This window comes from Lampris incognitus, chromosome 7 (assembly GCF_029633865.1).
Source record: "Lampris incognitus isolate fLamInc1 chromosome 7, fLamInc1.hap2, whole genome shotgun sequence".
Classification (NCBI taxonomy): Eukaryota; Metazoa; Chordata; class Actinopteri; order Lampriformes; family Lampridae; genus Lampris; species Lampris incognitus.
In genome coordinates, this window is record NC_079217.1 from 18,142,819 (window position 1) to 18,156,702 (window position 13,884).

The window sequence follows — 13,884 nt, forward strand, 5'->3', positions numbered from 1 at the left end:
ACCTCAATCTCCATCAAGAGCATGGTTGGCAGGCTGCTTGAGGCTGCGAGGGAAAATTCTTCACGGTGAATTTATTCGAGCATCTCTCCCTGGCTCCAGGGAGAGATGGAGAGAAACAAAGGTGAACGAAAGCAAAAGGAAGTTGTGATAGACTCCAGAATAAGGAACAGCGAATAATGGACAAAAAATTATTAAGGAAGGACCTGCAGGGAAATAGAAAAAAAAAAAGGATAAAGATACATAGGGGGAGGGAGTGTCAACATAAGCCAAAAGGTAGCATTTGTACCAAAGAACTACTGTCATTTTTTATGTCCTTTTTGAAGGTTATTTGTATATTGTATAAATACGCTCCTTTTGTGTTGTTGGAGGGAAGAATGAAGTCAGTGGGGATTTCCATGACTTTGATCTCGCCTCTTTTCCCGAGCTTTCCTTACACTTGAAAGGGAAGGCTTTGCTGCTTATTTGGACAGTCACTGTAATGGGAGCTCTGCGGCCAGAAATCGGTTGACAGAGATCGGTTAAGCTCTACTTTTTCATTTGTTTCAGTGGGCGTCTGCCTTTAACTCTTAAAGAGTGCTGAATTTGCTCTGTGGAAATGCTATTTCTGTTGGTGTCGCATGTTTAAATACTGAGTTAATTCCTCCATCTGATGAGCTGTCTTGAAATATATGCTAATTGATAGGAATACATGAGTAGCATTAATTTATATAAAACAAGGTCAAATGTGAATCAGAGCAACAACAAAAAAATGTCCCTCGGATCTGTATATGACCGGTGTTTAGCAAATGGTCAGTAGCATCTTACACAGCTATGGCATCTGTCATTCACTGCTGTTATGGAAAAAAATTGTCTCATTTTATTTTCTTAAACTCTAGAATAAATTTATGCTGACTTATTCAACAGAAAATGGAATAAAGACCTTGTCCACGTGTGAAACATTAATCATCACCATGTATCCAATTTATCTGCTTACAAAGATTTAGAAGAATGACAATGAACAAGAGGACTAATCTTCATCGCCGACATTTATGAATAAATGCCAATAGACATTATGCATGACTTAAAGAAAAAATCATGGAACATTTTTCAGATACTGTATAATAATATCCATAGCTGGTATGGTTTTAACTGCAATATGATTTATACTCAAATTTCCACATATCCTCCTGAAATATGAAATGTATTAGATTTGTATTAGAATCTGCATTTACCAAGTATCCATGCCTTCAGCATTGTCGATGCAGCTTATATCAGCTTTTTTGACATTGTGCTTATCCCAGCCACCTTGAAAAAAACTGCAATGTAAAACTTTCGTTTACATTCCAAAACAAAGTTTATGTTAATCTATTGACAATGTAGGTTTAAGTTAGGTGCCTCCCCAAGGTTTGGAAAATGCAGATCTGGCTTCATTAGCTTCTCTCACAATTTTCTCTTTGAACTACTGTGCTGACCAGAATTGAATGGGAGGGTTAAAAACACAGCGAGTTGGTGCGATTTGTTTCTCACTCCATTTCACATCTCGATCAGTTTCTCAGACCCGCCTGCTAGTATTGATTTCCAGCCTGGTAATTTCTCTTTCTTTTAATGCCATGTTTTCCACTCTTGTTTTTTCTTCTCTTCCCCAACTCCTATAGAGAACATCACTTGGCAGTGGATTACTTCAAATCCCTGAGTAAAAATACAACAAGGACATAAATGCAGCAATGAAGGATGGCCTTTGCCTAAAATATGTTGTGTTTTGTTTTGTTTTTTAATTGGGTTTGGGGTCCTTTTAAGACTCAATGGTTGTCAGTTAAGAAATGTAAATGTACGCAGCGGTGCTTTTCGCTCATCTAGTACCCCACTGTGCTGCTCTCTTGGGTAAGCTGGTCAGAGTAGTGATAGAGGGGTCTTGTTTGATCCTTTTTTTCCCCAAAATTTTATATTTCGCTAAGAAGTTCATCTAAGACCCCTGGCCACCTCAAGATGGTGAGGAAAATTAAGCTTGCTCAAACATGTAAGGTATACTACATCATCCAGCCTGTAGCAGGAACACGCCCAGAAACAAATACACATGGGGCCTCGTTTATAAAACTGTGCGGATGATTCGCGTCAAAAAGTTGCATACAGACAAAACACAGACAGTGCTTATGCACAAAAATATTCTGATTTATAACAGTGCGCATGCACGTCCTATGCTAATTTCCCTTTATTTATATATTTTTATGGATTTTCCCCCCTTTTCTCTCCCAATTGTATCCGGTCAATTACCCCACTCTTCCAAGCCGTCCCGATCTCTGCTCCACCCCCTCTGCTGATCCGGGGAGGGCTGCAGACTACCACATGCCTCCTCCGATACATGTGGAGTCGCCAGCCGCTTCTTTTCACCTGACAGTGAGGAGTGTCACCAGGAGGACTGTGCGTGGGAGGATCACGCTATTCCCCCCAGTTCCCCTTCCCCCCCGAACAGGTGCCCCGACCGACCAGAGGAGGTGCGAGTTCAGCAACCAGGACACATACCCACATCCGGCTTCCCACCCGCAGACACAGCCAATTGTGTCTGTAGGGACTCCCAACCAAGCCGAAGGCAACACGGGTATTCGAGCAGCCGAGCCCCGTGTTTGTAGGCAACGGAATAGACCACCACGCCACCCAGTTTCCCCGATTTCCCTTTATAAATCACACTAGAAGAACCCCGCTACAATACAGCGGTTTGGTTATCCACCTGTCTAAATCTCCCTCCTCTTCACCCTGCCAGCTAACCGCCTTCCCCCTGCCCCTAACCCCCCCCACTCCAACTCCCTCCCCCCAAATGCTCAGAATCATCTGAAATGCCGAGAAAAGTGGTTTTTAGCCATTTTTAGAAAATGCATATTTTGCAGTTATGCATAATTATTATAATTATTTTAATTTTCTGCTATTTTTCTGGTCCTCTCTGGAACAATACCTACCACCTCCCAAAAAAAATAGGATCATAAGTGCATTTTTGCAAAAATGCATATATTTTGCATAATGCCAAAACATTTCTAAGTCCCAGAAATTTTTTTTTATATAGGTGAAAAAAATCAAAGATGCTCAGAATCATCTGAAATGCCGATAAAAGTGGTTTTCGGCCATTTTTAGAAAAATGCATATTTTGCATATTTGCATAATTATGCATAATTTTAATTGTCTGGGATTTTTCCCGTACTCTCTGAGACAATACCTACCACCTCCAAAAAGAATTAGGATCATAAGTGCTTTAGTTTTCGGTCCCGCTATCTACACTAACACACACACTAACACCGCACACACACACATTACGAAAATATATGAGTAGATTCAACTCGAAATGTGGAGCACCTGTGCGAGTTTCATGTCCCACCCTTGTAATGCCCATAGCTGCCTATAAATAGCCAGTGAAACACCCCTAGTTGATATTCATTCATACTGACTGCATGAAGACCATCATGGCAAATAACAACAGAAAGGCTAAAAAAAAGAAATTTCACAGTGTGAAATCAAAGTTCTTGAAGTTTTTGTTGAGGAGGTTGAGACAAGAAAAACGATGTTGTTTGGTGGACAACGTGTAGGCATTACAAATGCCAAAAAGGCGTAAGAGTGGCAGCATGTGGTGAACGCTGTGAATGCTGCCGCCTCAGAAAGTCAGACCGTCTCCAAAATATAAAAGAAGTGGTCCGACTTAAGGGTGGATGCACAACCACCAACATGCGATAATAATAATAATAATAAAAAACGTTTATCTGTATAGCACCTTTAAATAACACTGTTACAAAGTGCTTTACAATAAAAACAAAACACATTTAAAACACAGAAATAAAACACAATATATGATGTATGAAACTGCGCTCACATCTGCCCGACTGAGGCATCGAAAACAGCATCAGTGTGGAAGTAATTTGTCCTACTGTTCATCTCATTATTTACGAGAATAAATTTCATAACATGCAAGTATTATTTGACAGCCACAGAACATACCTGAGGTTTAAAAAAAAAACAAAAAAAACAGATATCGCTGTTTGTATTTATTATCCTAAATCATGTTTTGGTTTTTTTTGCACTCCAGCGAGTATCAATCAAACAGGCGTTTGTTTATTCATTGTATGAAAGGCTATTATCCATCCATTATCTGAACCGCTTATCCTGCTCTCAGGGTCATGAGGATGCTGGCGCCTATCCCAGCAGTCATTGGGCGGAAGGCGGGGAGACACCCTGGACAGGCCGCCAGACCATCACAGGGCCGACATACACACACACATTGATACCTAGGGGACAATTTAGTACAGCCAATTCACCTGACTTACATGTGTTTGGACTGTGGGAGGAAACCGACACAGACACGGGGAGAACAGGCAAACTCCACACAGAGGACGACCCGGGATGACCCACGAAGGTTGGACTACCCTGGGGCTCAGGGTTCTTGCTGTGAGGCGACCGCGCTAAGCACTGTGCCACCGTGCCGCCCAGGCTATAATCCGTTTTTGCAAATTAACTCTTCATATATGATATGTGAGAGGTAATATTTTGACTTATTTAACACAATGGTAAGAATTTCCCACCGTTTCTCACATTTCGTCCTTCTGCCATTGGAGTCAGAGTTTCTCATTTCTCCAGTTTATGTGCGTACACACGGGTCAGTTTCCATGGAGGACCACACATTCTCCCATCATGTTTGTTTTTTATAAATCCCAAAGTTTGCTTAGAAAGTGGCGAAAGCCTTCTTTTGTGCGTATGCAATGTTTAGGCCCCTGGACAGCCTCCACAGACTGACCAAAAGACACACATACATGCACACCGTCACTGAATCAATCACCTTAGGGTTAGAATAGCTTTATCATGCAACTATTTTGGCAGTTTGACTTTATTTGTTTTACTAGAAATAAGGCCTAAGTTCAAGTTAAAGTGTTTCACACTATCTATTCCCATCATCTGGGGAGAGTGTTTAGAGTACAAGTGGTGCAACTGAACATCAGTCAGTTTTAGGCTGGAGGGATACAACTTTGAATGCTAAATGATAATAGTGATCAAATGTAGCTCAGTTGTTCAGGGGAGACTTACCACTCCGATACCTTCAAAGGCAAAGATGGCAGTCCCAAAGAAGAAGGGGAACTTCCCCAGGGGGGATGTGAGAGGGAGGTGCCTGGTTTTTCCAAAATCCTAAAAAAATGAAAGATAGAGAGGGACAAACAGAGAAAGTGAGAGAGAGGGCATACAAAAGTATTTTTAGGACAAGAATGGTGGGGCAACAAGAGAACTTATGGGCTCAGGTTCAAAACAGGCTCTATGGGTCAAAGCATTAGCTTTTTATTCCCTAACCATGGCATAAGCAAGAGACCCTTCACTGAGGTGTGGCAATAATAGACTGTGGCGCTCTCTTTTACAAGGAGAACAACAAGAAAGAACAGGATAGAAGAATGTAAAATAGGGTAGACATGGATGAGGGAGGACTAGAAAGAGATACTTTCAGAGAGCAACAATATTGGCTGGTTGGAGGATCTGGGGTAAATGCTTAGGTAACCTGAGTGAGTGTGGAAAGATGGTAAGGAGTGGGTCATACTATCAGCGGCGCAAGAGAGGTATGGTCATTAAGATTAGATAAATAATACATATTTGAAAGTGAGAAATGGATGCAACACAGTGGCAAAACGTTGGGAGATTGAAGTCTTAACAAAAATGAGAGACAAAATAGAAGGACATGGAAGAGGTTAATCGGAGTTTGAAGGTGACCTAATGAGGAATTAAGAATGCAGCCTTCCATTCCCCACTAGACACTTGTCTGCTTGCCTCTGACAGGGCCTCTAATTAATCGTTTTAAAACATAATGCAGATGCTATGATTGATGAGCCTGGTTCACAAGGGTACTGGTAACGTAGATACCCATTGTCCATCCGTGAATCTATGCCACCGCAGAAGCCAAGGCCAGAGAGCACGAGACATACAAACAAACATCCTGCTAGATTACTACAATATATCCAATCACTTTTAAGAGTGCTAAAAATGCAATAGTGGAAATACAGCCTTACAGCCACAAGTTGAAAACACTGGAAAAAGCATCAAATGCTACAGGTTCTGTTTTAATCACATTTCAGGAGCTGAAATTACCAATGCCATTTTTTTGTTTACTTCTCTGTAGGTGAGTAACTTTCCAAAACTAAAGTAATCAAGTATGGATGTCACTAAAAAAAAAAGAATATATATATATATATTTTTTTTAATTTAGCTTTATTGACAGCTGATGATTGCTTATGGCATGAAACAGGCTTGTACTGTCTCATAAAGAACTTACTTAACTCACTGGATTATATATATATATATATATCGACCAGCGCGTTATGTCAAGAAAACCTTGAGGCACAAATATATTAGAATTACAATAAAATGGGCATCCGGGTAGCGTAGCGGTCTATTCTATTGCCTACCAACACAGGGATCACCGGTTCAAATCCCTGTGTTATCTCCGGCTTGGTCAGGTGTCCCTAGAGACACAATCGGCCGTGTCTGCGGTTGAGAAGCCGGATGTGGGTATGTGTCCTTATCGCTGCACTAGCGCCTCCTCTGGCCAGTTGAGTTTCACCAGGGGGGGGGCAGCAGACTACCACATGTCTCCTCTGATACTACACGTATGGTTGCCAGCTGCTTCTTTTCATCTGACAGTGAGGAGTTTCACCAGGGGGACGTAGCATGTGGGGGAATCACGCTATTCCCCCCAGTTCCCCTCCCCCCTGAACAGGTGCCCCGACTGACCAGAGGAGGTGCTAGTGCAACAACCAGGACACATACTCACATCCAGCTTACCACCCACAGACACGGCCAATTGTGTCTGTAGGGACGCCCAACCAAGCCGGCAGTAACACGGGGATTTGAACCGGTGATCCCCATGGTTATGGATATATATGTGTTAGTTTGGATATGTGTGTTCTTGTAGTTTTTGGATGTGTTGTCTTTGTGTTGTACTGCTGTGGCTGGGAGAAACTGCATTTTGTTTTATTTCATGTACGCATGTGCATAAGTGAAATGACAAATACAGTGTTCCAGATTTTGAAACAGTTTAGACAGGCTTTCAAATTTAAAGATCTCCCTATTGGTACCACTATTACAAAAAATAAGTCTTTTGTCCCCTCTATTTCTGATGGAGCCTTTGAACTTTGGAGACTCAATGGAATATTCACTTTGCAGGACCTATTTATTGACGATGCTTTTGCATCTTTCAAATCAGCTGTTTGAGAAGTTTAACTTGAAGTCACTTTTTCAGTTATTTGTAGATTCATTTTTTTCCTCGATCTAAATTTAAACGTTTCCCAGTTCTGCCTCCAAAGACCCAATTGGACCACATCAGAAAATTGTATTACGCAATTAATACTTTTAGCCAAAGACCACTTGAACCTCTAGAAAAAAATGATGGGAGAGGGAAATGGAAATTTACATTCCAGAGGAAACTTGGGATCTATTAATTAAGAGGATACACTCCTCTATATGCACAAACATGGCATCCAGTTCAATGTGGTGCACCGCCTTCATTGGTGCAAAGAGAAATTGGCTAAAATTAAACCAGATTTAGACCCAACATGTGAGAGGTGCAAACAAGTCACTGCCGGTCTCTTACATATGTTCTGGTCCAGCCCGAAATTAACTCAGTTCTGGTGTTCAATCTTTGAGGCCTTGACCGCTGTTTTACGTTTCCCTCTTGAACCTTCTCTGAGTGATCTAGAATTTTTTCCGACTGATACTTTAAAGAAGGATCGATGACAAGCCTATAATCTAGCATGTATTGTGTAAACAAATGAGTATAATGGTGTTATCTCTCACACAAGTGTGCCTTGACACGTGCAGTAAAATACCTCCTTAAAATTGCGATCTTGTCACATAGTACATCACTTAGGTTTCGAGTGTGCAACAGGTAATCTTATTGAACAACTGCCCACTAAAGGTAGAACTGTGAACCTTTGGTTTATTTCTCTCTAAAAGCTTCTACCAATGTTGTTTCAAAGACTCTGGCAGTGAATCCCACAATATTAACAACAGTAGACCATGTGTAACCACATCAGCCTAGAACTGCCACATTTGGCTTTGGGATAATTAAACAGTTGCTTTGTAAAAACCAAGCAATTTATGCACAAACTGTCAACAATAGTCTCAGGGAAAATAACTTGTATGCTCATTATCTTTGCCAAGGGCCTTGCCTCGTGGCAGTGTGATCTGGCAACTGATTTGAGTAGGCCAACTGTCACTTTTGATGGCCTGCCTGAAAAGTATTCTTCTGCAGTGATGAATCCTTGTTTCAACAAGACAAGAGTGACCATGATGCCTCCCGCGATTCATGTTGGTTTTCCTGGGTGTAATAACTTTTGTGTAGTTTATTAGGCTTTCTCATTTTTCCTGCTTAACAAATACTGAAGCATTCGGGGGCACACAATGTAAAAGTTGGCAGAGGCATCACTACCGCAAGGTGTCACTGAGGCATTCTGTTGTGTACATGGAAGTTGTTAAAACAGTCTTTGTTAAGCTTTACTTATTTTCTGTTCAAATGATAAAAAACTGGTGGGAAGATGGTACGCTGCAATTTTTCATGGGATCAATGTTAAGGTTTTAAAATAGAGGCAGCATTTATTTGTGTGGACATTCTGTGAGGGACTACTGTCAAATGTTGACGTGAAATCGAATCAATGCTAGAATCTTTTCCTCTGTGAAGTGAATGTCTTACTGAGCTGTTATTGTTTTTGACATAGTGAAAGTTTGTCATTCCTTCAGTCGACATTGTGTCAACATTCTCTTGATTTCTCATGAGATATTACATTAATCTCATGGCTGATGAATCATTTATTGATCATAGTATGTTAATTGCAGTTGCAAAAATTAACAATGCAAATGATTGTGCTACATAATAAAAACAACAGTGACCATGACATCCACCACTGTGGAAGTAGGTCTCTCCAGGTTCAATCAGTTACAATTATGGAGAAGTATCAATTACGAGCCACCTGCTTTGACCACTTTCCCAACAACATAGAACAAAACATAGGAGCGATTCAATCAGTTTTGTGTGATGTTAAGCAAAATGGATTTATATTTCATAAATTGCTTCAAACTATAGCATATTTCTCTTGTTACTGGGCATTTCACCAATGTAATGCCAGCAATCATGACCCCTTATACCTGGTCACAAATCATATAAATCACTGAATTATAGTGCACACAAAAATAAATGCAACACCTGGCAATCTACGTTGAAAATTGGCAAATGTAGCTCTGCACTCCCAACATTTTACCTTGGAACAGATTGCCCCATTATAGAAGTCAGGTTATGGCATGAGAAGGAAAGGACCTACAGTCAACACCAAGGGTAAGGGCATTTTCACTTGACGATTTAACTCCATAAAGATTCAGTGTTAAAAAATAAGACCAGCTGACATGCCATTCATCTGTCAACACAACCCTATCGTTCATGGGCAAATGAACATGATCTGTCCGCCCATGTCCTGCAAGCTGAAAATGGCTCGTAGTTCATATTTTGATGTGAGATGTGGAAGATGTGAAAACTCAACAGCTGTACTTTTATGAGGAACCTTCAGTTTCATTCATTAAAGTGATCATTAAATAGCTTTATGTGAGCAGACTGTTCTCCAATAGCATATGGAAATATCAAGAAAAAACAATGAAAGGCTGGCATTTTTTCTTTAATGGTAGGGAAAAAATGTTTTCAAATTCAGTGAGCTAAAAATTAAAATGACTAATAGGCTACTGGAAAGCTGTATATGATTGTTCACATGTTTGATATTTAGTCAAGTGATGACGAAAAGGGACAAACTGCAGCAAAGTCCAAGCATGTAAAACTAAACTGCATTACTGAGGATTTGGCAAGAATACTCTGGCAAGAGCGTATTATTTATTTATTTATCAACGAGTAAGTTCAGACTCACTTTAGACTGTCTTAGATCCGGACTTCACGAGGACATTTTGGCGACTGGCAGGGATATGAATCACACAGCCTAGTGTGCTTCATTCTATTGCACACAACTATTCAAATTAAATTTTGAATATGGTAAGACAATATTAATCTTCACCTGTAAATGCTTCAATAATATAATCTATACCATAGATTGTGCTTGTGTGCATTAAAGCGGCTATCTGTGATTTCAATTAAACACACTTTTCATATTTGGTCAAACTCACTCTACATCCCAACAGCTATGACATAAGTAGAAAAAAAAAAGAATCCAGTCTCTCTGGCTTCCCTAGGCACAGTACATGCAGATGGAATATTGTCTCTGTACCTGCGCCTCATCAGCCAATCAGCAGAGTTCTTTGCATGCCGGTGTCTCTATTGGTCCCTACTTGCTGTCCATCAGTTTGTACGTTCACAAAGCTCTTAGGTAGAAATGAGGGGGCAGGTTATATGGCAGTACGACTAGCAGGGTGCACTGAATATCCATGTATAACAGCACTTCCTGTTCCCACTGAAATCTAGCAACTTCGCAAAGGTGGACAAGTGGAATAACATCACAAACAATGATTGGATCTACTCTATCTGAAGGACATGCAACACATTGCATGTGGCATTGTGACTAACAGATGCATACGGGATCCGTATTCACATAAAATCTACAGATTAGTGCCATCTCGGCGAATCATGAATTATTTTCAACTGACTGATTTCTTGATTTCCTCACATAAGTATGTGACAGGCTTGGTGTGGCTTGATAATTGGGAGGGAGTGTTGGGATTGCTGCAGCTGGTCAATGAGGCACGCCTACACTGAATTAACCTCTATTTGTGTGTTCGAGCAGGCACACACAGAGATGTTACTGAACTGAATCGAACTCTGGGTTGTGTGTGTGTGATAAGAAAACAACACCATTTCTTGAGAAGGAAACACTGACTGAGTCTTGAGCTTGTCAGTGTGCTGTGTTTGGTAATATAACCACTGAAATTGTTACATCCTGCATTTGTTTTTCATTCAGCGTACTTTCTTCCACCCATATACATCTACCAATGGTACAACTCTCAAGCGACTTTCTCAAAGTTTGAGGTACATCTTCATGATGTCTTTCCCATTACCTGATAAATATTCATACAATTTTACTCATCACAGTCCTAAAAGCCCTTTCTAAACAATACTAACCCACTGTCATTCTTCAATTACAATTTACCAGGGATGCACTTCTGCCCCTTTTTCGCTAATAAAGCAAAGCACAAAGCTTTTAAAGCCTGTCGAACGGTAACTGCATGACTACACTGCATCTTTTTTTATTAGCATACATCATGTAGGCATTATGTTGTAGCTAAAACAATGTAATCAAATTCCAACTTTGAATTCTATTTATCTATGAGTTTCTCTTTTTTCATGACGGGGGGGGGGGGGGGGGGTTCCGGGTGTTCTGGTTTCCCCCACCATCAAAAGAAACATGCATGTTAGGGTTAATACTCCCGTCTGTGCCCCTGACCAAGACAAGGGGAAAAGAACTGGAGTTGGTCCCCGAGCACAGCATGAAGGTGGCAGCCCTCTGCTCCTAGCTACACAGATCACAGCTAGGATGGGTTACTTTGCAGTAACTGAATTTCCCCAAGGGGATTAATAAAGGAAACATAAACTTAAATTAAATGGACTGGCGGCCTGTCCAGGGTGTCTCCCCGCCTGCCGCCCAATGACTGCTGGAATAGGCTCCAGCATCCATGCAACCCTGAGAGCAGGATGAGCAGTTTGGATAATGGATGGAATGGATGGATGGATCGGTTAGGTGCATCTTAAAAAAGATTTTGATCCTTATATTGACTTTGAAGTTAATATTGAGTTTCTGAAACCTGTTATCAGGTTTTTGAAAACGAACAAATATTACAAAGTTTAACATTAAAAGTAGAATCTGTAATGTAGGGAATTGGTGACATCTGTGCGCTTTATTTAATTTTGCAGTAAATTACCATTGTGGTTTGTGGCATGTAGCTGCAGGGTGGAGCTACAAACCTCCTATCCTCTATTCATTACCAACAGATACCAGCAATAGCATACTTACTAGAAATTACAAAAGGTCAGATATTTACAGTGCATCAGGAAAGTATTCACACCCCTTCACTTTCCCCGCATTTTGTTATGTTACAGCCTTATTCCAAAATGGATTAAATTCCTTTTTTTTCTCATCAATCTACACACAATAACCCATAATGACAAAGCAAAAAAGGGTTTGTAGAAATCTTTGCAAATTTATTAAAAATAAAAAACTGAAATATTGCATGTACATAAGTATTCACACCCTTTACTCAGTACTTGGTTGAGGCACCCTTGGCAGCGATTACAGCCTCAAGTCTTCTTGGGTATGAAGCTACAAGCTTGGCATACCTATATTTGGGGTATTTCTCCCATTCTTCTCTGCAGATCCTCTCGAGCTCTGTAAGGTTAGATGGGGAGCGTCGCTGCACAGCTATTTTCAGGTCTTTCCAGAGATGTTCAATGGGGTTCAAGTCTGGGCCACTCGAGGACATTCACAGACTTGTCCCGAAGCCACTCCTTCATTGTCTTGGCTGTGTGCTTAGGGTCGTTGTCGTGTTGAAAGGTAAACCTTCGCCCCAGTCTGAGGTCCTGGGTGCTCTGGAGCAGGTTTACATCAAGGATCTCTCTGTACTTTGCTCCATTCATCTTTCCCTCGATCCTGACTAGTCTCCCAGTTCCTGCCGCTGAAAAACATCCCCACAGCATGATTCTGCCACCACCATGCTTCACTGTAGGGATGGTATTAGCAAGGTGATGAGCGGTGCCTGGTTTCCTCCAGACGTGACGTTTGGCATTCAGGACCAAATAGTTCAATCTTGGTTTCATCAGACCAGAGAATCTTGTTTCTCATGGTCTGAGAGTCCTTTAGGTGCTTTCTGGCAAACTCCAAGTGGGCTGTCATGTACCTTTTACTGAGCAGAGGCTTCCGTCTGGCCACTCTACCATAAAGACCTGATTGGTGGAGTGCTGCAGAGATGGTTGTCCTTCTGGAAGGTTCTCCCATCTCCATAGAAGAACGCTGGAGCTCTGTCAGAGTGACCGTCGGGTTCTTGGTCACCTCCCTGACCAAGGGCCTTCTCCCCCGATTGCTCGGTTTGGCTGGGGGTCCAGCTCTAGGAAGAGTCCTGGTGGATCCAAACTTCTTCCATTTACGAATGATGGAGACCACTGTGCTCTTCGGGACCTTCAAAGTTGTAGAAATGTTTTTGTACCCTTCCCCAGATCTGTGCCTCAATACAATCCTGTCTCGGAGGTCCATAGACAATTCCTTTGACTTCATGGCTTGGTTTCTGCTCTGACATGCACTGTCAACAGCGGGACCTTATATAGACAGGTGTGTGCCTTTCCAAATCATGTCCAATCAATTGAATTTACTAGAGGTGGACTCCAATCAAGATGTAGAAACATCTCAAGGATGATCAGTGGAAACAGCATGAACCTGAGCTCCATTTTGAGTGTCGTAGCAAAGGGTGTGAATACTTATGTACATGGAATATTTCAGTTTTTTATTTTTAATGAATTTGCAAAAATTTCTACAAAACCTTTTTCATGTTGTCATTATGGGGTATTGTGTGTAGATTGATGAGGAAAAAAAAGAATTTAATCCATTTTGGAATAAGGCTGTAACATAACAAAATGTGGGGAAAGTGAAGGGGTGTGAATACTTTCCGGATGCACTGTATACAGTGAAAATTTTGCAAAGTCGACATCACTGTGTTTTTTTTCAAGCTCTGCATCTTTAAAAAGCATGGCCTATATCGATTTGATGGCGAGGCTCGCTTGCTTTAATGTGGGCACTTCCATGAGTCTGCCATAACAGAAACTTGGTCCCTCACAGCCTATCATGAACCCTCCCTTCTCTCCATTTCATATCTGCTACTATTACTACTACTACTACTACTATTACTACTACTACTACTACT

The 13,884-nt window shown here is 41.1% G+C and overlaps 1 protein-coding gene across 1 annotated transcript in view; it reads right to left on the minus strand.

The window, feature by feature from the left end:
• The window catches only part of slc36a4 (solute carrier family 36 member 4), a 346,510-nt gene that overhangs the window by 260,417 nt on the left and 72,209 nt on the right, over positions 1-13,884 (minus strand). The window contains exon 8 of the mRNA XM_056282801.1: positions 5,038-5,136. Within this exon, the coding sequence (XP_056138776.1) occupies positions 5,038-5,136 (99 nt within the window). The remainder of the gene's footprint in view (positions 1-5,037; positions 5,137-13,884) is intronic.